Source organism: Candida metapsilosis (genome assembly GCF_017655625.1).
Source record: "Candida metapsilosis strain BP57 chromosome Unknown scaffold7, whole genome shotgun sequence".
Classification (NCBI taxonomy): domain Eukaryota; kingdom Fungi; phylum Ascomycota; class Pichiomycetes; order Serinales; family Debaryomycetaceae; genus Lodderomyces; species Lodderomyces metapsilosis.
The window spans coordinates 609,625-636,406 of NW_027138165.1; the positions used below are offsets into that span (position 1 = coordinate 609,625).

A 26,782-nucleotide genomic window follows, 5' to 3' on the forward strand; every position below is an offset into this window, starting at 1 on the left:
GTATGTATAAACGTTAAAAAGGTGTAAATATTCTCTTTTAATCAAAAATTTTTCAATGTGCGTGAGAGCGACTGAGAGAGAAGGAGAAAAAGAGAAAAGTGTGTGTACAGACTATGAGAATGGTAGCGACATTATAACACAAATAGAGAGAAAAAAAGAAATGTGACATTCACGTGAGTATATCTAAAATTAGGGCTACAAAATCTACTCATCAACCATATACTTTTCATTTCCTATTTACACAATTTGACCATAAAAGTCATGTCCATAATCATCCAATTTATTTACAATGTCCCTCATTGATAACCAGGAGTACTGTTTATCAAATTCAGTTGGTTTAATTGGATAATAACTATCTCTTTGCACGAAATCAAACAAGGTGGTCAACAATTCTTGTTTAGTGGCAGTAAATTTACGACCATCATTAGGATGAATAAAAGTAACTGGCTTCACTTGTTCTCCGCTAGTTTCAACAACAACACCTCTTTCCTTTTGTTCTAGTGCTTGTAACAACTCATATCTCAATTTCCAACCAGTCAATCCCATAGTCTTGATTCTTCCTGGAGTTGATTTAAGTAAATATTCATCAACACCACCTTCTTTAGTCAATGTTCTCAATACTCTAGTTGATACTTTAGTATTGATTTTCTTGTTTAAAATCTCTGACCATAGTTTAGCTCGACGTATATTTGGTTTATGAGCTCTAAGATTCTTGTTGAAATATTCTGAACAAGTTTTCGACCGTTTACGTTGCAATCCACCATATAATCCACGATTTTGTCTCTTGAAAAACCGGGCTTCGTATTTGTATTTAGGGAAATCAGGAATCTCTTTTGGGATTCTTAATCCTTTGGGGTGTTCTTGACCTATTTTATAGGTAGTTTCATCAATTGGTTTGGTGTATTTTAAAATCTTGTAAAACTTGTCATAATTTTTATTCTTTTTATGGGTGTTTGATAAGGTTGGTATTGTTGATGAGAATGGTCTTAGTGGGATCTTCGGTATAAGTGAAAGTGATGTGCGTGATATTGGTAAACCACCAGTGACCACCTTGAAGAAATTCATTGATGATGATGATGATGATGATGATGATTCTTTGATTGGAAGAGGTACGTTTGTTAATCCAATATAATACATTTTTTCTGTTTTTCTTAATGTTTGTCGATGGTCGTGTCTAAGTGGTATAATGTCTTAAGAATATATGTTGTGACACTACATTGTAACTCCTCAAGGAAGTCATACACATACACAAAATTAAGCATTACAACTTACAGTAGGAGTATTTGAGTGTTTACATAATACGAGTGAATCACATTTCTCATCATCATCACTCAAAGAAAGAAAAAACATATAATCACACTCAAAAAGACAACCCTAAAAACCATAATCATAACCACTAAAACACAACATCCATCATCAATCCATATAGTAATCATCATTATCACACTATTTCAAACAGCACTTTCCATTACAACAGCTTATTCCTATTGTTCTTGCCTTTGAGACAATAACAATAACAATATTTTTTTTTTGAGAAAATCTCCCCCACCAAAGTATTCCTTATTTTTACCACATTTCAAAAATCATCCTTCATATCCCAATATAATTCTGTTTTAATGGAAATCCCATTAAAGTCACAACCAAAAGTATCGACGGTAAATCTAATTGATGATTCAAAGTTTCAAACTGAACAGAAAAATCATGATCGTTCTAGCAATAACCAAAACTCAAAGGTAACAACAACAAACGAAACACCACTGCAACTGTCACAACAACCACAACAGCATCCACATCATTCAAATCAGCCTGCCTTGCAGTACCTGAAAACCCGTCATGCAAGTGTTGCAGGTCCATTTGTTAGACAAGAAACGACTCAAGCAAACCCCGCACCAGTACCAACGCCAACCACAGGCTTCCGCAAAAGTGAATACAGGCGATCAAGAGGATTTTCTGAAACTGAAAAGAATAATTTCGATTCAGAAACAGGTCATCGTATCTATCAAGATGGAACTATACGACCACAAACAGTAAGACAAGACTCTTCAAGTGAATTTCAGCAAAATGATAATGAGGGTAGCAATAAATTGCATGCACGGTCACATGACAGTAGTATAGATGTTATGACCTATACCAAGGGTTTAGAGGATGAATACATTCCAGGGTTGGATTTTTCTGATATGGTTTACAAATGGAACAGCAATAACCACTCTGAGTTGGATTTAACACGAACTCGTACCACTACAAGTACCGCTAGTGCGTACACTACTCAATCAAATACACCCAGAAGTCATAATGCATCATACTTGGATTTAAACCTTTTGCATGCACAAGTTGCTCCACAGCCAATACGACACAATAGTCAAATACCGTCCAAACAATCATTTTCAAAATTGCATGATTACATGAAGACGAAACAACGTCCAGGACAGGAGGGTCACGGAACAGCAGGCTCAAAGGATACAGACGTAATGACCCTCAAAAAACTTACAGAACATGTTGAAACACCCAGTCATAGTCCGAAAAGAGAACCATCTGGTAGCGGATTGCTGATGAGAAGATCAAAGAAGCATAAAACCTCATCTACTGCATTGGATTCTCAAGCAAGTAGTACTGGTGATGTTGATTTTGAAGCAATTTTGCACAGTTTACCTCCTAATTTCACTGATTTACCTTATTCACAACGTAAAAAAGTTGTACGCAACTTGTCTGAAAGTGTTGATTACTCACAATTTTCCTTGTTTGCTAAAAACTATTTGAATGGAGGAGGTGCTTTTGGTTCTTTTGGTTCAGGTAAAACTCCAAAAAGTGATGGCGGGTTTGGCTCTGGTTCAAATGATAATAGTTTTGGTAAAAGACAACGAGTTGGTAGTGTAAACACTTTGGCTGGCAGACTTCTTGCAAGAACGTCAACTACAGATATTAAGAAATTGCAGGAAATGAATCAGAAATACAATGTTGATGAACGAGGTGCAATTGTAATGGACCATGAGTTGGGAAAATGTATTGGATATGGAGCATGGGGTACTATTCGCGAATGTTTTGATAAAAAGGGAAATATCAGAGCAATGAAGATTGTTAAATCAACGCGAGATTTCGATTTTAGTTGTCCAGGTAGTAGACGCAACTCACGAGTCGATATGCCAAAAGTGGCCACAAATCCCAAAGTTTTGGAGGTTTTCAAAAAGGAAATTTCAATTTGGAAACAATTGCAACATGAAAACATCCTTCCATTGATTGATCATTATGAAACTGAGGATACAATTTTTTGTTTAATGGATAGAATTGAAGGGGGCACTTTATTTGATGTTGTTACAGTATGGGGTGTATTTAATGGAGGTTTACATACACAATCAGGTCCCATCAATTTCCTGATTGAAAAGCAAAAGCAACGTTTGAATGAGATTATTGATTATACCAGGCAAATTGCCACTGCTTTGTTGTATATGCATGAGGAAAAAGGAATTGTTCATGGTGATATTAAGTTGGAAAATGTCTTGGTCAGAAGGGAGGAAGATGGTCAATGTAAAATGATCTTGTGTGATTTCGGAATGGCCAGAATCTACAGTATGCGGATCAGCAGAAAGAATTCAATGAAGCACCCTATGAAGATGGGCAGAAGTAATAGTAGAAGACGATCACCACCTACTTCATCACCACATCAATCGTTGTCACCAAAAGATGATGATGAGGATGACGATATGGATTCATTGATGATTAGAAGTAAGTCATCAAACACAGAAAATAGAAAACCGTATCCAGGAGGCGGTTATGGAGCCAATGCGAGAACATTGGATTATTTGATAAATGATGACTCTCAAGTCGGCATAGCCAATTTTTTCAAAACTCATGGTCCATCCATACAATCGGTTCATTTAACCCCCGTTACATCTGAAGGTATATCACCAACTGCATCTGATCGTACTTTGAACCAACCTGTGCGCAATACCAGTAACCACGATTTTTTTGAATTTAGCAAAAAATGGCTAACTTCACAAGCAAACAATGATAATGGCAAGAATAACAGTCCAGGCGGTGTTGATGCCGACCTACCACATTCTCATATTGGTTCCTTACCTTATGCATCTCCTGAATTGTTACAACCTAGTCCACCGCCATTAGGTCCGCTGGCTGACGTTTGGGCATTAGGGGTTTTGATGTATGCCATGTGTGTGGGGAAACTTCCATTCCAACATCAATATGAACCACGATTAAGAGCCATGATAACTGCAGGGAAGTATAATAAGGCGGAATTGAGAAAAGCATGTTTGATGGAATGGGTATTGAAGGAGGAACTGAAAAGTGGAAAGGAACTGCGTGATAAAAGTTCTAAGGAATCATTGAATAGGATTGATGAAGGCGATAGTGAAGGCGACACTGATAGCGGCTCAACTGAGAAAGACAAAGAGGAAGACAAAGAGGAAGATAGTATACCAGCAGCATTGCTGATGCAATCGCCATCAATAGTTAACTTGGAACGACAAAAAGAGTTGAACCAGTTGTTTGAGGATTGGAAACTGTATAAACTGAGTCAAGCGTTTCCTGAGTTTACCAAAATTTATGATGTCATTGAGGGTTGTTTGGAAACAAATATAACTAAACGATGGGATACGCAAATGATTTATGATTATTTAAGTTAAAGAGTAAGGGAAGTTTCAAATGGTTTTTCAAAAATAAGGGGAACATAAAAAGGGCGCATTTATTGTATATGATCTAAAGGTATTATGTTAGACGAATAAACGACTTCACGAATATGATTGAATAGTACAGTGCTGATTAAGAATTTCTCCTCCGGGAGAGATCATATAGTAAGTATTATCTTTTACTTCTAATGATTTATTTTGGCGTCTATATAATATCCAATTGGTCTATCTATCTAAATGGGTTTCTGTTGGAAGTTGTTGTAGATGCAGCCCCTGAGCTGGGAATAATGCTGTCCTTGGATACTTCCAAAACAACTTTTCCTTGAGCTGTTCCACTCTCCAACTTTTCAATTGCTTCATGCAATTGATCAAACGGATGAACTGAATCAATAAAAGGCTGCACTTTACCATCAGCAAGCATATCTCTAGCATCATCAATCCAACCAGCATTGAAATCCAACAACATGACTTCATATGTGTAATTCAATAATCCCAATTTTGAAGCGGCTGTTCTTGCAAGTGATTTGAACAAGCCTAACAATGCGTCCAATCCACTGGTATATGGTGAATCTCCACAAATCGAATTGTAAACGCCACCTTTTCTTAAAATAGTATTGATTTCAGGGAATAAATCGGCACCGCCCCAACAATCAATAATGTAATCGAATTGACCGGTAGCTTTAACACTTTCCAATACTGGTTGTAACAAGTTGGGATGTCTCCTATAATCAATTTGAGAAGTTGAGCCCAAACTTTGAATCAACTCCGATGTTCTAGATGAGTTTGTAGTGACAACTTCTTTAGCATGACCATTTCTTGCCAATTGAGTCACATATCTACCTACTGATGTACCAGCACCAAGTACCAACACTTTACTATTGGCTAACTGGATTCCGCCTCTGGAACACATTTGCATAGCAGTTCCCAAAACCAATGGGAAAGAAGAAGCTTCAATAAAATCAAGACTTTCTGGTTTAGTAGTAATAGGAGAATTTTTAGGGTCAACCAACAAGTATTCGGCACATGACCCCTTATCAAACCAAGGAGCATAGAGTCCTTCAACAAAATCTCCTGCTTTCACGTTGGTTTTCGTATCTTGACCAACTGAAATTACTTGACCGGAAAAATCACAACCAAATCCTTGTTTTGAATTGATTAATCCCAAGATTGCTGGTTTAGACTCATATGTCTTGTAATCGACTGGGTTTAATGACGCATAGAAAATCTTGACCAAGATTTTGCCATGGGGAGCAATATAGCCTTCACCTGTGGGGTTTTTCACCAATTTGATGGTTTCTTCAACTTGTCGAATGGGATTGTAGCTGTTCTTGTATGCCCATGCTTTGTAGGTAAGTGTAGGGTGAGTTAACGCCATTATTTGTTTCTATGTTTGTTATGAGAAGTGACAAAGGTTAGTGAAAGGGTCTCAGAAATAAAAGTTGGGATGTTACATTGTTTTATATTGGCGTATAACGGATATACATGTGATTTCAAGTTGTTCTAAAATTTGCGCGGCGTTTATGAAGGTACAAAGCTCCGCCTTTTTCTAAAATCCGCTGCCGTTTTCATCAAGTATATGCAATGTTTAATCTTTTGATACAACTGCCTCTTGATTTCCTTTCATCCAGTGACTGTGATTGTGTCATAAAAAGAGCATCTCATCTCTTGTCCTCTTTTTTCGGTCAAGTTCCTCCTTGGTTCCTGGTCATATGGAAGGTTTTTAAGCTCCATGCAGTATTTCGAAGCTGTGTTATGATAACTCGTCCTCTTCTAAAATCACAAAGGCATTTCAAATTGAGCTAAATTTATTGGAAACAGTCAGGTTCCTTAACTTGCTTTAGTTGTTCTTTTGTAGGTATTTTGTTCGTATTTCTTTTTTTTCTTTTTTTTTTGTTTCTGTTTTTTTTTTGCAGCAAATGTTACGTTGAAAGAAATTTACGAGAAAATGGAACCACTTCTACAATGAAGAAACCTTGGTTAACGACAAACAACAGTTCACAATATAAACAAGCTATATAAAAAGTTCAAACAAAAGCAATGGAATTTACAACTTCCCTTTAATCTAAGGCCTAGATTTATTGAAATGGGTTGTTGTTGGATCCATTCACAGAACCAGCTTCTGAATTTGCAGCACCACTAGTAGTAGGTTTCGACACTTCCAATACAATTTTACCTTGAGCTTTACCACTTTCCAACTTCTCAACAGCTTCATTTAATTGATCAAATGGATAAATTGAATCGATGAAAATCTTTAATTTTTCATCAGCAATCATATCTCTAGCTTCATCAATCCAACCACTCATATTATCCAACAACATTAACTCATAGATGTAATTTAACAAGCCTAACTTGGATGCAACTGTTCTTGAAATTGACTTAATGCCTCCAACTAGAGCAGCAAAACCGGTCCCTGGTGCATCACCAACAATTGTGTTATACACACCACCTTTTTTTAAAATAGTTCCGATTTCAGGGAATAAGTCAGCACCACCAAAACAATCAATGATGTAATCAAATTGACCACTAGTTTTAACACTTTCCAATACTGGTTGTAACAAGTTGGAATGTTTGTGGTAATCAATTTGAGAAGTTGAGCCCAAACTTTGAATCAATTCCGACGTTCTAGATGAATTGGTGGTGACAATCTCCTTAGCACCACCATTTCTTGCCAATTGAGTCACATATCTACCAACTGAAGTACCAGCACCAAGTACTAACACTTTACTATTAGCTAATTTGATACCCCCGCTTGAGGTCAATTGCATAGCAGTTCCCAAAACCAATGGGAACGAAGCAGCTTGAGCACTGTCTATGTTCGATGGCTTAGTAGCAATTGGTGAATCTTTCGGATCAAGCAACAAATACTCAGCTGCTGATCCTTGTTTAATTGAAGGAGTATAAATACCTTCAGCATAATCACCAACTTTAACATTAGTTTGTGTACCTTGACCAATTGAAATAACTTCACCAGCAAAATCACGACCAAAACCTTGCTTAGGATTGAACCAACCAATGAATGATGGTTTCAACTCGTATAATTTGTAATCAACAGGGTTCAATGATGCATAGTTGATCTTGAGCAAGATTTTACCTGGAGGAGCAATGTAGCCTTGCCCATTGGGGTTTTTCACCAAGTTGATTGTTTCTTCAACGATTTTAATTGGGCTTGAACCATTTTTGTAAGCCCATGCTTTGTAAGTGAGTTTAGAATGAGGTAATGACATTATTAAGTATCAATTGTTAAAATAAAAGTTATGAAAGAATGATTAGTAATTTGGAGATGGCAAAAAAACTTGAAATTTATATATAAAGACTGGGGCACATTGCGGAACAATAAAAAATTTAAAAGAAAAGTTTGCCGTTCCGATCTTTTAGTCGCCACAGCAAGGAGAATGAATATCCGTTGTTGAGCACGAATCGTCTTCGTCCTCTCTGTGAGAGTAGATACGTTTGCTGGGGGAAGAAGAGGGCGATGCTTATTGTATTTGCACGGGACATAGACTGCCATTAGTGACGAATGACACATCTGAAAGAGCAATCATAACTCCGAGCAATTCACGTGATCAACTTTATCTATTTTTAGTTTTCCACGAACTTCTTTTGTGTTGTGGAAGGTGCTTACGGAACTTGTAAATGAGTAATACAATAAGTTGTATTACATGATTTTTCTGAACCATGATAATCCCATGGTACTATGTAAAGAGGCCAATATATTGATCGTATTTGCTTAAAGAGCTAATTTTACAAAGTTAATTCTTTTAAAGTTTGGAATATTTGGCACGGCTGATATTTTTAAGTGCAAAATTGATGCAAAAAATTGAATCAAGTGTATCAATTCTTTATCAAATACCATGCAACAAAAAGAAGTTTATGACGACTAGATCTAATTTATAAATCTTTTTCTTAGGGCTTAGGCGATTATAAGAATGTAACAACAGGAAGTTATGTAGCCTCTAAACTTGTGACATGAAATTTGTAAGACACTGATTGAAAGCTTTTAATCAATCAGTGTCATTAATTCAATGTCGCATAATATTTATTTACGACACCGCACAGCTTTTTGTTTTGATTTCTTCAATGTCAACATTAAATCATCGTCTTCAAACATCGAAGAACGTATCGACATTCATTAGCCTTCCTTGTATCCACTATACTCTCACCACGTCACTAGCATACTTACCAACATGACCCAAGAAGAAAGCAAAATGCAATTACCAGAAGGCTATTCATTTCGAAAATTGAAATCAACTGATTATTCCAACCACTACATTGAAACTTTACAAGTGCTAACAACAGTAGGCACCATAAGTCAAGAACAATTTAACAACTTATTCACCACTTGGTCCAAAAACCCCGAAATCTATCAACCACATGTCATTGTAAACGCTGCTGGAACGATTGTTGCTACTGGAATGCTACTTATAGAGTCAAAACTTATCCATGAATGTGGAAAAGTTGGTCATATTGAAGATATATCAGTTGCAACTAGTGAACAGGGGAAAAAGTTGGGTAATTTTCTTGTTCGATCCTTGAGTTTATTAGCTCAAAAGAATGGTTGTTATAAAGTGATATTGGATTGTTCGCCAAAGAATGTTGGATTTTATGAAAAATGTGGATACAAGAATGATGGAATAGAGATGGTGCAGCGATTTTAAATGACGAGGGAAGAAGCTACATCACAAATAGACTATATTATCGTATATATTATAACAATTACAAGACTGAAAGAATCATATCTTATCCAATGCCTAAATGGTGGTTAGTATGAAGTCAGCAATTTGAATTCTGGATGAAAAAAAAAAAAGATATTACATACCTCTAATGACACGATTGAGTTACCTCTAATAACCTAATAGTATGATTGTTAGTAAAACTGATAGCAAATTTTGCCCTCATGTTGCATACATACCGTTATACCCAAGTTCAATTTCTCACCATCTATCTTTTCTTCCAAAGCATCTGATATTGTTACATTTAGAAATATCTAATGTTCACAGTTAGTAGTCACTCTATGGTTCTCATTCCTATTGATACATACATCGTAACCTCGTAATATTCCAATGACTTTTCTAGATCCATTTAGTTGAACTAAAACTTTCTTATCCAAGTACTAAAATAACACATAGTTAGTAAGTTATGTCGTAGGAACAAGTGGTATTAGCTGATTCAATTACATACTGCTTTGAGTTCAGGCTCCGTGACTGGCATTCTATGTAGAAGATGTGATTTGAATTGATGTTCTTTTTGCAAGAGAGAAAAATTGACTTTAAAACCCACAACAGATGGAAAACTATCAAATGGACGAGCAGATAATATGACAGATATAGATCGCAAAATGCATAACTTCGACAATGGGTCGAGAGAAACAACAGCAACAAGTCCGCGTTTGGATCTGAATTTGGGACTGGTGTTTGATACGCCAGCAAAAGAGCAACAACAGCCAACATCATCAACATTAGGAACGTCACCAGAACTAGCTCATCCAACTGGACAAAACACCAAAGCTCAAGATGCCCAGACAAGGCTCAAACAGGAATTGATTGAAGAGAAACGAAAGTTGTTGCAAACCAAAGCCGAGAAGTTGAACAGAATCGAAGCGTTACAAACACGACTACAACAATTGATGAAACTGCAAGAAGAAAGAACCGACAGGGCCAAACTAGATCAATTGCTTGAAAGAAGTGAAGTGGAATTCTACAAGAATCTACAAGCTAGAAACCAACAACAATCAAATTATATATCACAACATTTAAATGTACTACCATCACCAAATTGGGATTCACGTTTATCATCAGCCAAACGGTTTATTCCATTCTTAGATATTGATAAATTGAAAACTCACAATGAATATATTGATGATAGACTTGTGCGAGTCTTTCAATTTACAATATTGTCACCGCTCGTACTCAATCTAACGTTGAAATTGGAAATCAATGCATTGAACGATTCAGTATATCAAATACTTGTCATGACGAATTTGAAAACTTTGCAAATGTTGTCATCATCATTTACACGAGCGTTACTTTCGGATTACATACCAAATGGGAAAATTAATTGTGTAATGTATGGATTGAATTCATTAACGAAATTGATTCAAAAGAGGATGAAAACTTGGCATCAGTTGATTACTACATACAGGTCAATGGTTGACAATGAGCGATTGAGGGATATACCAGATAAAGTATCGGACTACAAACAGCTTTATGCCAATCTCAAGCTGGTTGAGTATATTGACTTGACTGTAGAAAGCAAATACAAATTACGCTTGCATTGGAGTATAGTGAACAATGACCATCTCACAGGTTCATGCCAATCAGATATACAATTGTACATTACTTTCAATGGTAATGCTGTTTTGAAAAATGCTGGTTCATTATTCACGTCACTTATTCCAAAATATGGAGTCATCAATTCATTGGAAATTTTCCTCGGTAATATATTCAAACTATAAACATTGTACTTTATATAGTCATAGTTTCATTCTCAAGATCAAATGTAATATTACTTTTCAATTCATTGTGGTTTATCTTTGCTTCCACTTTTTTAATAAAATAATCATTAGCAAACGTAGTCAAATGTAAAAGAAATGATTTCTTTTCATTCGCTTTATCATAATCACCCACTGAAATGTAATTGAACACCACATCATCAGCATTGCCAATCCCATCAATACTTTTCTCAACTTCTTCTTCATCGATTTCATTCATCAATTTTGTTGTCGTTAAAGACTTACCAAAAGTCTCATAAAGATATGTTTCAATACCAGTGACTAAATCATGACGAATATCTTCCCATTCTAAAGCAACAAATTTGTTCGCTATTGATTTCTTGTATTTAAAATAACGATAAAGCCAATTACCTAAAATGGTGATTTTCTTATTGAAGGACGCTGTACTTGCTTTGGAGGAAGTCCGAACTTCTTGAACTAAAGGATTTGTGGCTTCTAATAAATCACATTTGAATTCTATCGATTCTTCAAAGTCGGGCTGTGGCGTCATCAGTTGCAGTTTGAGTCTCTTTGTTGAGCTATCGATACCTTTAATAGGGAAATTGATGTTTGCACCGGGAGATATGTGTCTCTCTTCTTCTTCTTCATCATCATCTGCTTGTACAACGCGCTCCACACCCGAGTTTCCTCTTTGCAATGACCCCATACTCAAACTAATAATACTTTTCGATAGTGGTGTTGAAGTTTCAGGACTTGCTTTCTTTTGTTTCTTTTTGGGTGGATTCAATTTGCCCGCCTTCTTCTCTCTACTCTCTTCATTATCACCTGGGATTTCTTCATTTTTAGCTTCTCTTTTCTTTGAACTTGCCTTTGGCGCATGTGTGGCACTAGAAGAAGGGACAGCTCCAGCACGAGTATCTTGAGTACGTTGCGAAACATGGGCTCCATCATGTGTATGATCCTCACTCAAATAAAGCTTCCTAGCTTTAAGCATTTCAGCAGCATAATCGAGTTCATATTGAGGATCAACATCGTATTCTTCGGTTGATGATTCTGGTATTGGTTCTTCTTCAGGTACGTTTGCTCCTCCAAATGGGTTTTGTGACAATTGTTGAGGGGTGAAGTCTGTCTCCAAAAATGTGTAAAACAACCATAATAATATCCTAGCTCTACTTTGAGGTGTCACTTTTGTATTCACAAACAAGTCCAACAAATGAAAGTCGGGGTCTTTGATGAATGGTATTCCATTATTGGCGTCACTAAGTAGGAATAATAGTTGAACAATATCAGTATTTGGCTTGGTTGCTGGAGGCGACTTGACCAATTGTTCAAGACTAGTTACCTTTTGCTCTTGACCTTCATTGACTGCTTTGATTATCGATTTCAAACGGGGAGTATCTTGTAATTGTCTAACAGTACCACCTTGAGGTCCCGTTTGCAAACAAGGTATTGAATGGTATGTCCTCAATGTAGATTTCATGTCATGAACAAAGTTTATCGTTGTATTCATTCGTCCGGCATTAACCAACACACATACTTTTGAAACCGCTTTACCTAGATCAAAATCCCGAAGCAACTTCTCTTTTAAAACCTTGGAACTCTTGTTTGATTCAGCCAATGTTCTGATATACAATTCGGCAAATGTCACTTTGGGGCTATTGTTAGCACCAGGCAAGTTCAGTTCAGGGTACACATTTGTAAAACAGGCAGTTTCATCATCGAATAGGGCAGTCAACATATCATACTGAATATCTCTACGCCAAAAAGGTTCTCCATCACTCTTTTTTAAAGAAAGCTTGGAATTGGCAATATTACTTTTCTTCTTTTTCTTGGAAGAGGAGGATGATGACGATGACTGATGCTGCTGCTGCTGCTGCTGCTTCTTTTTACCCTTGTGGGCTGACGCAGAACCTGCAGCGTAATCCTCATCATCGCCCAAAATCGTCGAGTTGACATCAGTATCATCATAATCATCATCACCATCATTTTCAACCTCGGCATCAATTAAATTTGATATAGCCAGGATCTTACGAGCATTGCGTAAGCGTGAGGGAGTACTGATGACAGTGGTAGCAGATGTCGCGACTATATCCTTGGATGAAGTTTCATCTTCGGAAACTAGACTCGAAATAGATAATGGATCGTGTCTTTTCTGTACAGTGTTTGGAGGCAGCAGTTGTGGCTCTTTTGGCTTTGCTGAGGTATATGTGTCGTGAATTGGATCGTAGCTCATTCTTGGTAGCTGACGGATGTTGCCCTAGGTTATAAACGATTTTAATTCAATTTACAGAATTTTCTTTGACTATTTGGTGCGACTCTATATCCAACTATTATAATTCAATAAATAAGTCTATACAAAAGCCTACCCTAAACAGCACCCATATAAATAATGTGTAATAGTAAAAAGCTTTTAGCCATACCATACAATTAAGTTCTCCACCACTTTGCCCTGTATAACAATACGTCCTTCCTTAGTTATTCCAATTTCGCCTTTATCCTGAGGACTAGGTTGGAACGGCAAGGTCCAAGCAATAGCACCCGGTTTCACCTCAACACCATTAACTCTGCGAATACGCAATATCGTATCAGCTGTCAATTTCAATGCACTCTCATCAGAAACGTCACCTTGAACTCGTTGTATATGCTCTTTTGTAACTACAACGTTTCTTGAATCGATTGATCCTAATGTTATCTCTTCAACCACAATTCGAAGTCCCAGTAAAACTGGGATCCATAAATCTCCAGGTAATATAATTGATTCAGTTGTGTTTTGGCTAACAAATGTCAACTCTGACACCTCTGCAAAGCCACAATTTTGTACGTCACCCCAAAATACTTCATAGCTAGACGTTGATGGCATTCTCCGCGACATCAATTCTGTATCAAACATGGTATATTTATCAAAGAATGGTCGACTCAATTCGATATAGCTACCATCTAAATTAGTCCTGTTAGCATACAGTGGTTTGACAAGTGATTTCGAATATACAAAATCAGCACCAAACAAATTCAGCCAATTGTAGTAACTCGACTCAAGAAAGCCATTGGCTGATTTCGCCAATGGGTTTAATTCACATGCATCAAATCGATCACCAAACGGGTCCCTCTTTCCAACATGTGGTATGGAATCATGTCCAGGGATATCATATACGACGGGTTTTCGAACTGTGGTATTTCGAAGTATCGCGGGGGTAAATTGTTCGTCAGTGATATCACTAAGAATCACATTAGCAGCATAAGCATTGAATTGCGAGTCTGCGCCACCTTTCAACCCTTTATGAAACCATAATGGATGCGCTTCAGTTGAAAACACCCAGTTCTTTGACCCCATCAACTCAGATTTGTGAAGAAACACACTGTTTTCCTCGTCAAATAACAAATACAAATATTTCAAAGTTTCCCCCAACACAAACGTCTCCATTCGGTTTTGTCGTTCCCCTGTTTTTATATTTTGAATTCCACTAAATCCACATTCAGCTTTAAATTTAGTTTGGAATAAATCGAGAATCCGCTCTCCAATATGTAGATACATTGGATCTTTAGTGGCACGGTACAAGTAATATGTACTTTCAACAAACTCTGGTCTTAAAGGATACCATTCTAGCGCAATCGAGTCGTCAGCTTTGTACTTCTTCCTCTTGTTTCTATTACTGTGAGCATAAATCCACCTCTCAGGAATCAGATCAAAATAATCCCATATTTTCAAATACACTACATGCGTTTTGATGGCGTGTGATAAATGTCCCGTTAATACTTGTAATCCCGACCAAAATGCCCCCAATGAGTCTATCCAATCACTGAAAATAACACCATCTTCAGTGCCAAGATTGGGGAATATCATGGTATCATGAGTAATCTGTGCCAGATGTGTTAATAATGCCTTGTAAGAAGTATGGAAAACTGACCACATTGCATCATCATTAAAAATAATAGCCGACTTTGCTGCATATTCATAAAAAGAGTCAATAGATGCTCCAATTCCAGATATCGTATCTTTCCATTGATTGGTAAATGGGTCAATAGACATGGGCATTAAGTTTAAAGCCAGCTTCGATGACCATATTTTCCAAAATGACTGTTGCGTATAATATTCAAATTGGAAATCGCCTGTTAATCGAGAAAGTAAAGTAAATTCCAAGACTGGGGTTGTAACACCAGAAGTACATGCATCCTTTTGTAAATTAGGTGGAACCTTTTTCAACCCTGTTTTCAAATTAATTCGAGGGAATGGAATGCTTGTTTTCGTCTTGTACGATGATATAAGCCTAAGACCTAAATCATAGGCCATCTCTAGTAGGAACCCATCATAGTTTCTTGTAATTTCGTTAAATCTATCATACGAATGCGGTAGCGAAATGTCCTTGTTAATAACATCCGTCAATATTAAATGTGCACTCATTAACCCACCCAAGAACCGAATTGTTGTTTCAAACACTTGAACAATGGCATCTTGGTTGAAAAAATCAGCTTGATTATCTTTGAGGTATCGTAGTGCAAATTCCAAATCGTCCCATTGCTCCATGATTATTAATGTATCAATATTATCCAACAATGTCAGTGAAATATTCGCCATTGCATCATTTCTTACTGTGTTCATGTGGTCCTTGTAATCAGGCCCGTATGGCTCACAGGTTAAAGGTCGGACTTCATCGTAGGGGAACCCATAAGTCATATATGACTTCCATCCATGTTGAAATAGTAGCTTTGTTTCATTTTTGAGATATCGTATGTGATCTGGAGTAAATGATGAATTATAGGGTAAGTCTGAAACACAGAATCCAAGTATACAGAATAGCGCCCATGTAAGTAGAAGTGGTTTGCTAGTTAGCCTTATTAGCATTTCAAGTGGATTCTACCCCCTCCTTTTGTTAAAATTGTGAATCAAAGTAAAGTGGAAAATGGTCTGTGAAATTGCAAATGTCTTTTTTTTTTTTCTTATTATTTTGGTCGCATGATTTGATATCTACAGATCTACAGATCTTCTTCACCCGTGTTCCTCTAGCTAATAAAAAAAATGCACAACAATGTTCGTAAACTATTTACCAAATATTCTATTTACCTGCCTCAACACCTTGCCTGACCCCCACAACGTAATAACAATCAGAAAAATATTTATCGACAAAATCAACATTGCACTAAACATGAACCGTGGGGCAAATATCTTCCAAACCATCAAATGACGTCTAAAATGTGCAGCAAATATGGAACTGCTTAATCCAGTAAATAAGAAATATGTGCTTAATGTAGTTATATTAGTGATGATTTGTGACAATACCGTTATTGGTTTAGGTGAAGGGACAATTCTCCAAATGGTAATCAATGGCACTGCCAAAGCCACCAAGAAAAATGAGCCAAATGTATTTAAGATAATGTTTAAATGAGTGAATGGAAACATGATTGTCTCAGTTGTCATGAATCCCAACTCCCATTGAATCGACGGTATAGTTGCTTGGTGACCAGTACTGAAGAAATGTTGATATCCTAATAAACCAAACACAATTGGCGACACCAAGTTTCTTCTTAATCCCAAGACGTCAATGATTTCAAGGAAGGATAGTATCTGTATGATTAATATGCTGATGGATATGGCACCAATTGGTTTTGTTGTCAACATTACCGCCACAGTTAAGTTCAACACTAATAAGAAGTAAGATGATCCATAAACATTACCATAACCCAATATGGATGCTGACCGATGACTAGTCATATCATCCGAATCACTCAGACTGTCATCTTCCTTTTTAGTTTCCACCAACTCTAATTTAACACAGAGTGGGCCCCGAGACCAACTAAAGTTTGCCAACACCAATGCAATAAACAAAACAAGTCTTGCAATTGCTAGTTTCAATGATTTTAACAAAGGTTCACCAATGGCGAATCGAGCAGTATTGAAAAACTCATTATTCTGAACGTATTCAAATGTCCAATACATGGCATTCATAAATAAAAGAAATTTGAGCGCGGTACCGATCCACAAAGGAGCTGCTGAATAGTATGAATCAGATAGCTGGTAAAAGGACTTGATGAGTGCTGGAAGTAAGTAAGCAAGAGCATGGAGGATAACAATTGACCACCACGAGGAAGTAAAACTAGCTTCACAATAGGGGCGTTGTTCCTCTCTGCATGCAGTAATCATAGACGCAACTCTAGTCAATACAAGGAATGTTATTGCATGACTAAGTCCCAAAACCTTGACCTCTTTAGATAAATTTGTCTTCACCAACAATCCGTAAACACAACTAGCACCAAAACAAAGCAAGAAAAACAGCACCATCTTATCTTCCCAAACAACATATGAGTTTGAAGCAAACATCAAGCAATGCAAAGCAACAAACATAATTCCCATAAATGACCAACTATTGAAATTGAATTGGAAAAAATCCACCGTTTGTTGCCATATAAATTCAACACTAAATCTATCCATAATTGGAGCCCAAAATCCAACAACCATACCCAATACCGCACCAATACAGAGACAAATTTTTAAAGTGAAATCACCTGGCTTTAGGACAATGTAAACGGAAAAACTGAGAACAACTCCAATTATTGACATTGCGACAACTGAGCCGATAAATTCAAAAGATAGCGTCAGCACCCTCACTGCTGGGATTGATCTAGCATAAGTTATCATAAACGTTAACGATAAGAATAAAACGGCGATTCCAATTCCAATAAATCTTAAATCAAACCTAGCCCATAATGTTTTACATTGTTCCAATGATTGATTTTGGTACTGTTTCATTTGCTCAATAAATGTTAAGTCGTCGGTTCTTGTCTTGTAGGAATTTATTAAATCCTCATATTGGTCAAGCAACGATTCTGATAAGCTTGGAGTCAAGTCTCTAAATCTTTTAATTTGTTCAATAGTCAAAGTCCCTGCAACCAATGCCTCCTTGGCATTTGCAAAAGCTTCATCAATAGGGTATCCAAGGTTATTGAATGGGATAGGAAGTCCAAGAAGTAACGAAATAGTGGGCACCAAATCAATTTGATTAACTTGTCTATACCCAGCACCCATATCAGTAACATCATACTCTTGCTTATCCTTTTTGAAAAACTTGTGTTTCTTTGAATACATGAACAATGTACTCTCCAACTCATCTGGTGAATCCCCACCATGGTTCCCAGTATAATCCATTCCATGATCACCAAATACAATCAACAACGTATCATCGTCCAAATTATCAACTACTTTGCCAATCACATCATTCATTTGTGCCAATTTATCCTTCATTGAATAATGTCTAGGTCCATATCGATGACCAACGTGATCAACACCTAAGAAATGACCAATTAACAAATCCCAATCTTTAGGAGTTTGCATCAATGGAAACAAATGTTCAATAACTCCATTATCAACAGTATGTAGATCCCACACATTCAATGAATCATAGGGGAAGTTTAAATTTGGGTTGAAATACTCACTAAACAAAGCAGTCCAAGTATCATCACCCATAAATGCAATAGACTTGTTTATTTTATGCAACTGTAACAACCAATTATCTTCATCAATTGCATCACCATCAAAATTCGACCCAGCGTCAATTATAGTAGGAAGCGACCCCGTAGTCAACCCTTTTAATCTCTGCAAAGTTGTCGTTGGTGGATCAGCGATAAATTTCAACAACACCCCGTTATCACGTTGAGCTAAATCATACAAGATGGGGAAATTATTATGGTAATATTCAGTAGATCCTTCAACTGGTATAACGAAATCGAATCTTAATGCATCAATGACTAAAATTACAGTTTTCTCAAATCGAGGCAGCACACATGAACTCTTCTCACCATTATCACCAGTCCCATCATCACACGTAGCAATATTAGGTAGAACATCTCTTGATAAAAGAAACCCCCGCGTGAAAAATCCAACACCGATAAATTGGGTAATCGCAAGAAACACTAGTACTATGATATATCCAATGAATGCATACTTGAGTTTCTGTTGCCGTATTTTCGATCGCGTGGGAGGTTGAGGAGTTCGTGGAGGTGCTCGAAACTTTTTTAGATCGTAATCTATCTCCTCCATCATGTGTCAGCGATGTAGTCAACCCCTGAGATTCAGAGATGTTGTGATGTCGTTATGGAGAAGTCAAGAAAAACAGAAAGGAAAACAGGTTCCTTTATTTGATTGTTGACAGATGAAATTTTTCTTGATGCGCGTGTTTTTCCGAAATGTGATACCCGACAACTTAATTAGCACCGACTACCTTTAGTAATCATCTATATTCATATAATTACATCTAAATATCAAAAAGTAAACAAACTACATACTATTACAAACCTAAGATCACACGCGCTGAGCAATACACACACACCTCTCTACTCCATGCTCTGATTAATCTGACTAAGAAAATCCTGCTCAAACTCCGAGCCACCCAAAAGGTCCCCATTATCACCCTGATCAAAGTTATATAGATCTCCAATATCATCGTTGACTATTCCCAGGTGGTGGTCCATGCCATGGTCATCATCATTGAACAAATCATTGATTTCGGCCACCATTGCATCATTGAGCTGATCATCATCGTCGCCATCGTTAGGTTGATTAGCATTCTGGTTGTTGTTTTGGTCCATTGGTTGTTGGGTTTCTGGCGATTGTTGTGACGACTTTTGTGGCTCATCAGTAGATAAACCATTGGTGCCCAGTCGTATCGTATCGGTGTTTTGGTTAGGCGCAGCCGTAGTCATGGCATCTAGAGGTTCCCCAGTGCTACCAGTCTCATTATCTTGAAGCCCCAAAGCATTTGCATGTGTTTCATGTTCTTGTCGTTTCTGAGCCTGTGAAGTGACATTGCTTCCATTTATTACCGAAGACGTGATATTTTCAAAATTCTCATTACCTTCATCAACAAATTGAAACATATCATCGGCATTAGTATCAAGATCCAAGTCAATATCATTTGAATTGAAACCATTATCATCAATGGCAGAAGGAGCTTCTCCTTGCTCACCATTACCCTTCTCTCCGGCATTTGAAACAACAACCTCTTTCGCCGGCGATGGTGATGGCTCATTAGGTACACCCACAGGATCGAAATCTTTTGGATTATAATCATCAGGAGCTCGCTGCACTTTCACATCAGAAGTCAATTTTCGCACAGGAATAGAATACACCTTAGTACTAGCTTGAAACTTGTACTCTTGATGAAACTTTTCTCTACACTCTTGCAAAATCAGTTCGTATCCCTGTGCGAGCTTATCTACCGACTCACGATCCTTCAACTCCTGTTGTAAATTCGCCAACTCGGTAAATTTGGCTCTTTTATAAGGATAATTGTCAGTATTGAACAAATACCGAACGAATCCAGGGTCATCCTCTTGTCGCATAACGGATAAACTTTTCGTCAATTGTTCATCAAAATACTTCATATACTCTATATCCCCATAATAGATTTCTTCGGGATTAACATTGGCATAATCATCAGCGTTCCGTTTAGGTAATGTGGGATATAGCGAAGGTGGGCTAATTTTTGAACTATGAATAGGCTTAGCAGTGACATTTTCAATATATTCATGATTTGACATGTACCGTATTAGAGCATCGTTGCGATACGTTATTAAATCAGCTTCATCATGGAGTTGAATGCCTGCTTCTTCTTTGATGTTGCTTGCTTCGTGTCTTCCATGAAGATGGTGTGGGTGGTGATGAAGTTGTTCTTGGGCCGCTCGATTGGCTTGTGCTGCTTGCATTTGCGCCGCTTGTTGTCTTGCCAATGCTGCCTGCTGCATGGTTTTCTTGTTCATGCGACCTTTCGGTCTTCCTGGATGTGGCATATTTTATGAAGCAATGTGTGATGATACTAACAGGTTCTGAAAGTAGCGTATCCTTAAGTGACGTTGTGTCTATTCTTTGCTGTGAGATTTTGTCGTCTTTTATTTTTTTTTTCTCTTACTTTTCTTTTGAACCAATTACACGTCCCAGTACGTTTGCAACAAAGTGCAAACCATCGAATCGTATACACATACCACTTGAGCAACCTCATTGATTGAGATCTAAAAATGTATTACCTATAATAAATTACCTAGTTATACAATTATCAAAGGTTTGAAAGTTTGATAGTAATGCAACAAAAAAATAGTTTAACAAAACAAAAAGGATACACGAGATATCCAAACTGGAGGGAGGAGGGGGGGGGAAGCCCCTAAACCAAAGAACACAAGCACAAACAAGATTCCACCTCCATTCCAGATAAATAACAAATATGAATAAAAATGAAGCAAACTGAAAAGTGAAAGTAAAAAAATAAAATCTATAAGTCAAATCTACCATTGACAAACTCATCATCCATTTGATGATCTTCTTCGTCAACTTCCATTTCATCCTCTTCATCAATTTGATCATCATCAACTGCATCTTCAGCTGGGGGTAAATTAGGATCTCCAGGAATGAACGAACCAGGGTTTTTAAACGTATTCATACGATATGATCTTCCGAAATGGTCATCCATTGCAGAATCATCAACATAAGTAAACCCTTTGAAATTTGCTTGAACACCTGGTGACAATGGTGTTGATGCCATTTCCATTTGTTTCTTCAAGTCTGATGTTGATTCAGAGGTGAATTCAGGATCGAAATTAGATGTGTCGGTTTCTGAGGTAATATGTGGTTTAAATGGAGGTGGTATACTCTTTGTCTTCAATAAAGTCCAATCGATATCAGCGAAAAATGGATGTGCTTTTAATTCTCTTGCATCATCAGTGGAACCAAGTCTATGTCTTGGATTTCTATTCAAAAGACCCTTGACAAATGATCTTCCTTCGGGACTTAAAATCTCCTTTGGGAATCTAACTTTACCAAATGCGATATTCTTGTACATTTGCTGAGTATTATCAGCATAAAACGGGGACCATCCACAACACATTTCAAAAATTAAAACACCAAGTGACCAGAAATCAACCATTTTGGTATATCCTGATTCATCCAACAAGATTTCTGGTGCAAGATACTCGGTAGTTCCGCAAAATGTATTTGTAGTTCCATCATTATTCAAATTGGCTTTAGAAAGTCCAAAATCACACAATGCAATGTGACCATTTGCATCAAGAAGAATGTTTTCTGGTTTCAAGTCACGATAAACAATATCATTATCATGTAAATGTTCCAAAGCCAACACCAATTCAGCAATGTAGAATTTAGCACGCTCTTCTGAGAACCGACCATCTTTTTGTAAATGCCAAAACAACTCACCTCCCGACATGTAATCAGTAACCAAAAACAAATCTGCAGGAGTTTGGAATGAGAATTTCAATCCAACAATAAATGGTGATGCTGCTGCTGATGTACGAACCAATATGTTTCTTTCTCCTATAGTATGAGCAATCTCCTTCTTCTTGACAATGACTTTTTTCGATAAAATCTTCATAGCATAAATTCTCGATGTATCCTTCTTTTTCACTTGGAACACTTGTCCAAAAGTACCCTTCCCTAATAACCGAAGGAACTCAAAGTCATCAGGACCATAAGCCTTCTTCCCGTCATAAGAAGAATATTCCCATTTAATTTGAATAGAGCCTGAAGAGACTCTTTCTCCTACTATTCTTGCTCCAAGTTGTAACCATTCATTAGGTGACTTCTTATTCTTTATTGTGGAAGGAAATATTCTCACATGGCCAAGAAATGCATCATCTCTAGCAGCATCATACACAGAAATATCAAGTTCTGATTTAGATCCAACCACATCAAACGTAGCTTCATGGTTCCATATGGGGTTGGTTGATTCTCCAGCTAAATTCAAGTGTGGTGTTGATAATTGGCGTTGGTACATCTGTGGTCTATGTTGGTTCTTCATGGGTAACGCCCTCAGTCCATGATTTGCATTATACATGTTTCTTGGACCAGATGATCCACCGCCAGCAGCAGCACCACCACCACCAGTCATTGGTGATTTGCCAAATGAGTCTGGTCCATTAGTAACAAACTCAGAACTTTCAAATGTACAAACAGCATATGGTTGTGTGGCTTGAATATCTCTTGCCTCTATAATAGTAACCTTAAGTTTACCTTTTGGCTGAGTGTTGTTGCCACTGGAGTTGATAGTTTGCCCAGTCTCGTCGGTGGTTATAATCATTGGCGATGCATCGGTTGTGACACCTCCACTTACTGTTTGACCTTCTTGTTTGCGATTTTGATTGTTGTTGTTGTTGAATTGAGCAGTGGTGATAGCAGACTGGAATTGAGACGTGTTTCTAAATGCATTATTTGGTTGTGGTTGTAAGTCATTCACTCTGAATGTTTGGTTTAAATACGCTCCTGGGTCGTTGTTGATATTTGATGAGGTGGTGCCATAAACGGATGAAGTGGTTGATACAGCAGTTGCTGTTGTTGGTGCTACACTAACCAAACCTTTTGGCATCAACTTATTAGTTCCATGCTCCTCGTATTGTTGGTTGTATTGTTGTGGGTGTGATTGTGGCTGCTGTTGCTGTTGCTGTTGCTGTTGTTGTTGCTGTTGCTGTTGTTGTTGCTGTTGTTGTTGTTGTTGTTGCTGGTAGTGGTTATGAGGGTAGTCGTTAGACAAATCTTCCTGCTTGAACCCTTGTGATTGGTGGTGAATTGATTGGTTTGTGTTTGAAGATGAGCTAGGAGGAGGTGTAGGAGATTGACTTGTTTCTTTCTTTTGATAATTTACAAGTCCAAATATGGACTTTGCAAAATCTGCCATCCTTTGTGGTGGTGGGTTACTACTGTATTAGTAAAGTTGAAAATGCAAAGAGGGAAAGTAAAAGATGATAGGGTTACCCAGTAACCAGTATGAAGAAATAACTTAGACAGCAGTTGGTCCAATCAGTAGTAGTAGTGATGATAATAATCTTCCAGTGTGGAATAAAACCCTTAATATCTCCCTTCTGAGTTGACCTTTATGTGTGTGTGAATGTGTGTATGTGTGTGTGGAAGAGACTCTGTGATGTAATAAAGTGGTGATTGGATAGGTGTGTATGAAAAGGTTGTTATTGTTATTGTTTTTGTTGTTGTCCCACAATGATGGATGATGAAGGATAGATGATGATGATGATGGATGATGATGAACAAACAAAAAATTAGAGAGAGCGAGAGACAGAGACAAAGAGAAGCAAAAAAAAGAAAGAAATTAAATAAATTAAATAAATTACAAAGAGGAACAGGAAGAGGAAGATAATGAATTGATTTTACTAAAAACTTACCTTGGACAAACATCATACCAAAGTATTCTACTATGTAGTTTGAATATAATATGATGACTCTCTATTTTTGTTGATGTATTTAAAAGGGAATTAAAAGAAAGTTATTCTATTCCAATATATATATATTCTATATATTCTATTTGTGTTTATGATTGAAACCGTTTTTTAAAAACTGGTCTCCGTATTGTATCATTTAACACACACCCTCTAATGTCGTCAAAATTAAAATAAAATAAAAAATATATGACACGACACTATTACTTTTTATCAATAGTACACTACCTTTATAACCAACAGGCACACTAACTAATATCTTACCATTTGAACTCACCTTAACGTATCACCAAACTTTAATACAGTATACATATATAAGGCTAACTCTCCTTAGCCTTAGCAAGTATTAGATTTTTTAGTTGTCTTATCAAACTTACCGTAAAGACGATTAGTTAATCTTTCTTAAATTCTTTAGTGTCGTGTCGTGTTCTGTACTGTTGAGACATCTCTCATCGGAAGAGGACGAAAGATGCGATGGTATTACTCTTTGCCCTTTGACTTAATAACCAATGAAACCGGAAAAAGCACACATAAATGGCTACTTTGGGTTGATGATGGCTATTGTAATTATTTGGTTGTAGTATTTGTGGTTTTTACCCCCTCCCTCAACCATTGCATTTCAATGGGTGCAAAAAATCTCTTATAGAAGCACACATCTGTCAAAGAAGAGAATAGGAAAGAATTATGTCAAATTTAGGCAACTACTTAACTACTTAGGTTTCAATTAAAAAAAACCAAAACAGGTGAAGTAAGAATACCATCTTCTATATAAAGAGCAAAGCAAATCTTCCCTTATACGGCAATTTGGAAAAAAATAATTTCCCATTCTTTACAATGCTCTGTTTATCAGACTTACCTCATGAAGTACTTTAAGATGTATTTTGTCAATTAAACCAACACCAAGCATTGTACTTTGCTCCACTACATTCTCGATTCTACCACATTACAAAACAAAAATTGTATAAAAATATTCACGTTTATGGTCCAATGTGGTATAAACAAGACAAAGCAGGTGTTAGTAGATGGATTAGACTTTACTTTCCTAAAGATATCAACAATTGCAAAACCAATTCTTATACATTTATCTCAGTATTCACATTAAGAAAATACTATAAGGAGATGGATGGTGATCAAGTTATTCATCATTTCGAATTGTATGAATACGAAAATGAAACTTTTACTCTCATCCTCAACTACTTTAAGTTGATTAAAAATTTTGAAATAATTAAATGTCCATGCAATAGATGTCTGCATAATACTATTATCAAGCGAGAAATTCAAAAAGGTTTACAACCATTTGATGGTTCATACACAATCTTTACCCCACTTGCATTTGAACTTACGCCAATGAGTTCAGCTACTACATTCACATCTTGGAACATCAATCTTATATGTACACCATCATCAGCAGAGACGGAAGAAGGTGATTCCAAATCATCATTGAATTTTACTACATTGACTTCGATAGACTTTCAACCTAAGGATTGCTATGCACTAAAACCTTGCTTGTTGAAATTACACAAGTTGCACAGTCATCACCACTATGATAAGGTTATCAGGACCCCATGGGCCACTCTATATGATGCGGCAATACTTCGCGAACTCGCATTAGTAGGAACCTTCGATTTCCAGAACGTTTTCCCCATTGGCAACTTGACTATAGAATACCCGCTACTTCGTCAACTTTGTATCAGAATTCGACTTAAGAAGAGTTTGGTATCAGCTATTGCAAATTTGGGACATTTGAGACATGACACATTAAGCCTGCTTATAATTTCATACGACACAAACAACAACACTGTTGCAAGAGAGATTTGCAAACTTTGTATGCAATTTCCACGTTCGTCTATACACTACTGGTATGAAGCAGCCGTAATGAAATTGAATCTGTCGTTTACTAAAACAATCATTAACTATAGTCCTAACCTTCCTTTTGGTGTAGTTGGATATCATTTTCCTGAGTCTTCTTACACCACCATTCGCATTACCAAATCTAAATTTAAAATCGGATACAGGGAGGGTAAGGCGGTATTTGCGCGACTTAGAAAGTGTTTCTCAGACTATGAATTGGTTGTTTTGTACAATCAACAACGTTTCTACTGTTGAAGGGTGGATTTTTCCAACTATCTTGGTTGTGCTTGAAATGACGCCACCATTGCGTAGGGAAAAGTGTTGTTGGTGCAAGGATTGACCCATTTCTCATGTTTGTAACACTATAGATTATACCAATTACAAAGGGTTACCAATAGTCAGGTGTATTATGATTGATTTTCACTTTCTTGGGAAGGTGGGTTAATTGTAACGCATGGCATTTGGGTGGCTGTTTAAAGTTTTAGAACAGATATAAGTCCTAATTCCTGTAGACTTTGTACATTTTATATACTGTCGTTTGTAAAATTCAAGTTTATTTTACACTAAATTTAAATAGCTGTAGAGTGGTTTAAGGATATGACAACTTAAAACTTATGTCATAGCG

General features: G+C 36.9%; 11 protein-coding genes across 11 annotated transcripts; 4 read left to right on the plus strand and 7 right to left on the minus strand. All coding sequences in view use genetic code 12, as the record gives it.

The window, feature by feature from the left end:
- Positions 1-237: 237 nt before the first annotated feature.
- Positions 238-1,137, minus strand: I9W82_004821 (mitochondrial 54S ribosomal protein bL28m; the record flags this gene model as incomplete). Its single annotated transcript, XM_067693933.1, has 1 exon — positions 238-1,137. One exon carries the CDS (start codon positions 1,135-1,137, stop codon positions 238-240), a length of 900 nt encoding a protein of 299 aa, XP_067546304.1.
- A 479-nt stretch (positions 1,138-1,616) lies between these two features.
- On the plus strand, positions 1,617-4,637 carry I9W82_004822 (protein kinase; the record flags this gene model as incomplete). Its single annotated transcript, XM_067693934.1, has 1 exon — positions 1,617-4,637. One exon carries the CDS (start codon positions 1,617-1,619, stop codon positions 4,635-4,637), a length of 3,021 nt encoding a protein of 1,006 aa, XP_067546305.1.
- A 232-nt stretch (positions 4,638-4,869) lies between these two features.
- I9W82_004823 (uncharacterized protein) lies at positions 4,870-6,015 on the minus strand (the record flags this gene model as incomplete). Its single annotated transcript, XM_067693935.1, has 1 exon — positions 4,870-6,015. One exon carries the CDS (start codon positions 6,013-6,015, stop codon positions 4,870-4,872), a length of 1,146 nt encoding a protein of 381 aa, XP_067546306.1.
- Positions 6,016-6,715: 700 nt separating this feature from the next.
- I9W82_004824 (uncharacterized protein) lies at positions 6,716-7,864 on the minus strand (the record flags this gene model as incomplete). Its single annotated transcript, XM_067693936.1, has 1 exon — positions 6,716-7,864. The coding sequence occupies one exon, from the start codon at positions 7,862-7,864 to the stop codon at positions 6,716-6,718; it is 1,149 nt and encodes a 382-aa protein (XP_067546307.1).
- A 960-nt stretch (positions 7,865-8,824) lies between these two features.
- GNA1 (glucosamine 6-phosphate N-acetyltransferase) lies at positions 8,825-9,295 on the plus strand (the record flags this gene model as incomplete). The annotated part of the gene is made up of 1 exon (XM_067693937.1): positions 8,825-9,295. One exon carries the CDS (start codon positions 8,825-8,827, stop codon positions 9,293-9,295), a length of 471 nt encoding a protein of 156 aa, XP_067546308.1.
- Positions 9,296-9,370: 75 nt separating this feature from the next.
- On the minus strand, positions 9,371-9,848 carry I9W82_004826 (mRNA splicing protein; the record flags this gene model as incomplete). Its single annotated transcript, XM_067693938.1, has 5 exons — positions 9,371-9,388; positions 9,457-9,489; positions 9,550-9,624; positions 9,679-9,750; positions 9,819-9,848. 5 exons carry the CDS (start codon positions 9,846-9,848, stop codon positions 9,371-9,373), a joined length of 228 nt encoding a protein of 75 aa, XP_067546309.1.
- Positions 9,849-9,954: 106 nt separating this feature from the next.
- On the plus strand, positions 9,955-11,091 carry I9W82_004827 (uncharacterized protein; the record flags this gene model as incomplete). The annotated part of the gene is made up of 1 exon (XM_067693939.1): positions 9,955-11,091. One exon carries the CDS (start codon positions 9,955-9,957, stop codon positions 11,089-11,091), a length of 1,137 nt encoding a protein of 378 aa, XP_067546310.1.
- A 10-nt stretch (positions 11,092-11,101) lies between these two features.
- On the minus strand, positions 11,102-19,120 carry I9W82_004828 (GPI13; the record flags this gene model as incomplete). The annotated part of the gene is made up of 4 exons (XM_067693940.1): positions 11,102-13,330; positions 13,514-15,852; positions 16,225-18,926; positions 19,023-19,120. 4 exons carry the CDS (start codon positions 19,118-19,120, stop codon positions 11,102-11,104), a joined length of 7,368 nt encoding a protein of 2,455 aa, XP_067546311.1.
- A 290-nt stretch (positions 19,121-19,410) lies between these two features.
- On the minus strand, positions 19,411-20,865 carry I9W82_004829 (uncharacterized protein; the record flags this gene model as incomplete). Its single annotated transcript, XM_067693941.1, has 1 exon — positions 19,411-20,865. One exon carries the CDS (start codon positions 20,863-20,865, stop codon positions 19,411-19,413), a length of 1,455 nt encoding a protein of 484 aa, XP_067546312.1.
- Positions 20,866-21,341: 476 nt separating this feature from the next.
- On the minus strand, positions 21,342-23,753 carry SCH9 (serine/threonine protein kinase; the record flags this gene model as incomplete). Its single annotated transcript, XM_067693943.1, has 1 exon — positions 21,342-23,753. The coding sequence occupies one exon, from the start codon at positions 23,751-23,753 to the stop codon at positions 21,342-21,344; it is 2,412 nt and encodes an 803-aa protein (XP_067546313.1).
- A 1,540-nt stretch (positions 23,754-25,293) lies between these two features.
- On the plus strand, positions 25,294-26,248 carry I9W82_004831 (uncharacterized protein; the record flags this gene model as incomplete). Its single annotated transcript, XM_067693944.1, has 2 exons — positions 25,294-26,131; positions 26,226-26,248. The coding sequence occupies 2 exons, from the start codon at positions 25,294-25,296 to the stop codon at positions 26,246-26,248; spliced, it is 861 nt and encodes a 286-aa protein (XP_067546314.1).
- Between the last annotated feature and the right edge of the window lie 534 nt (positions 26,249-26,782).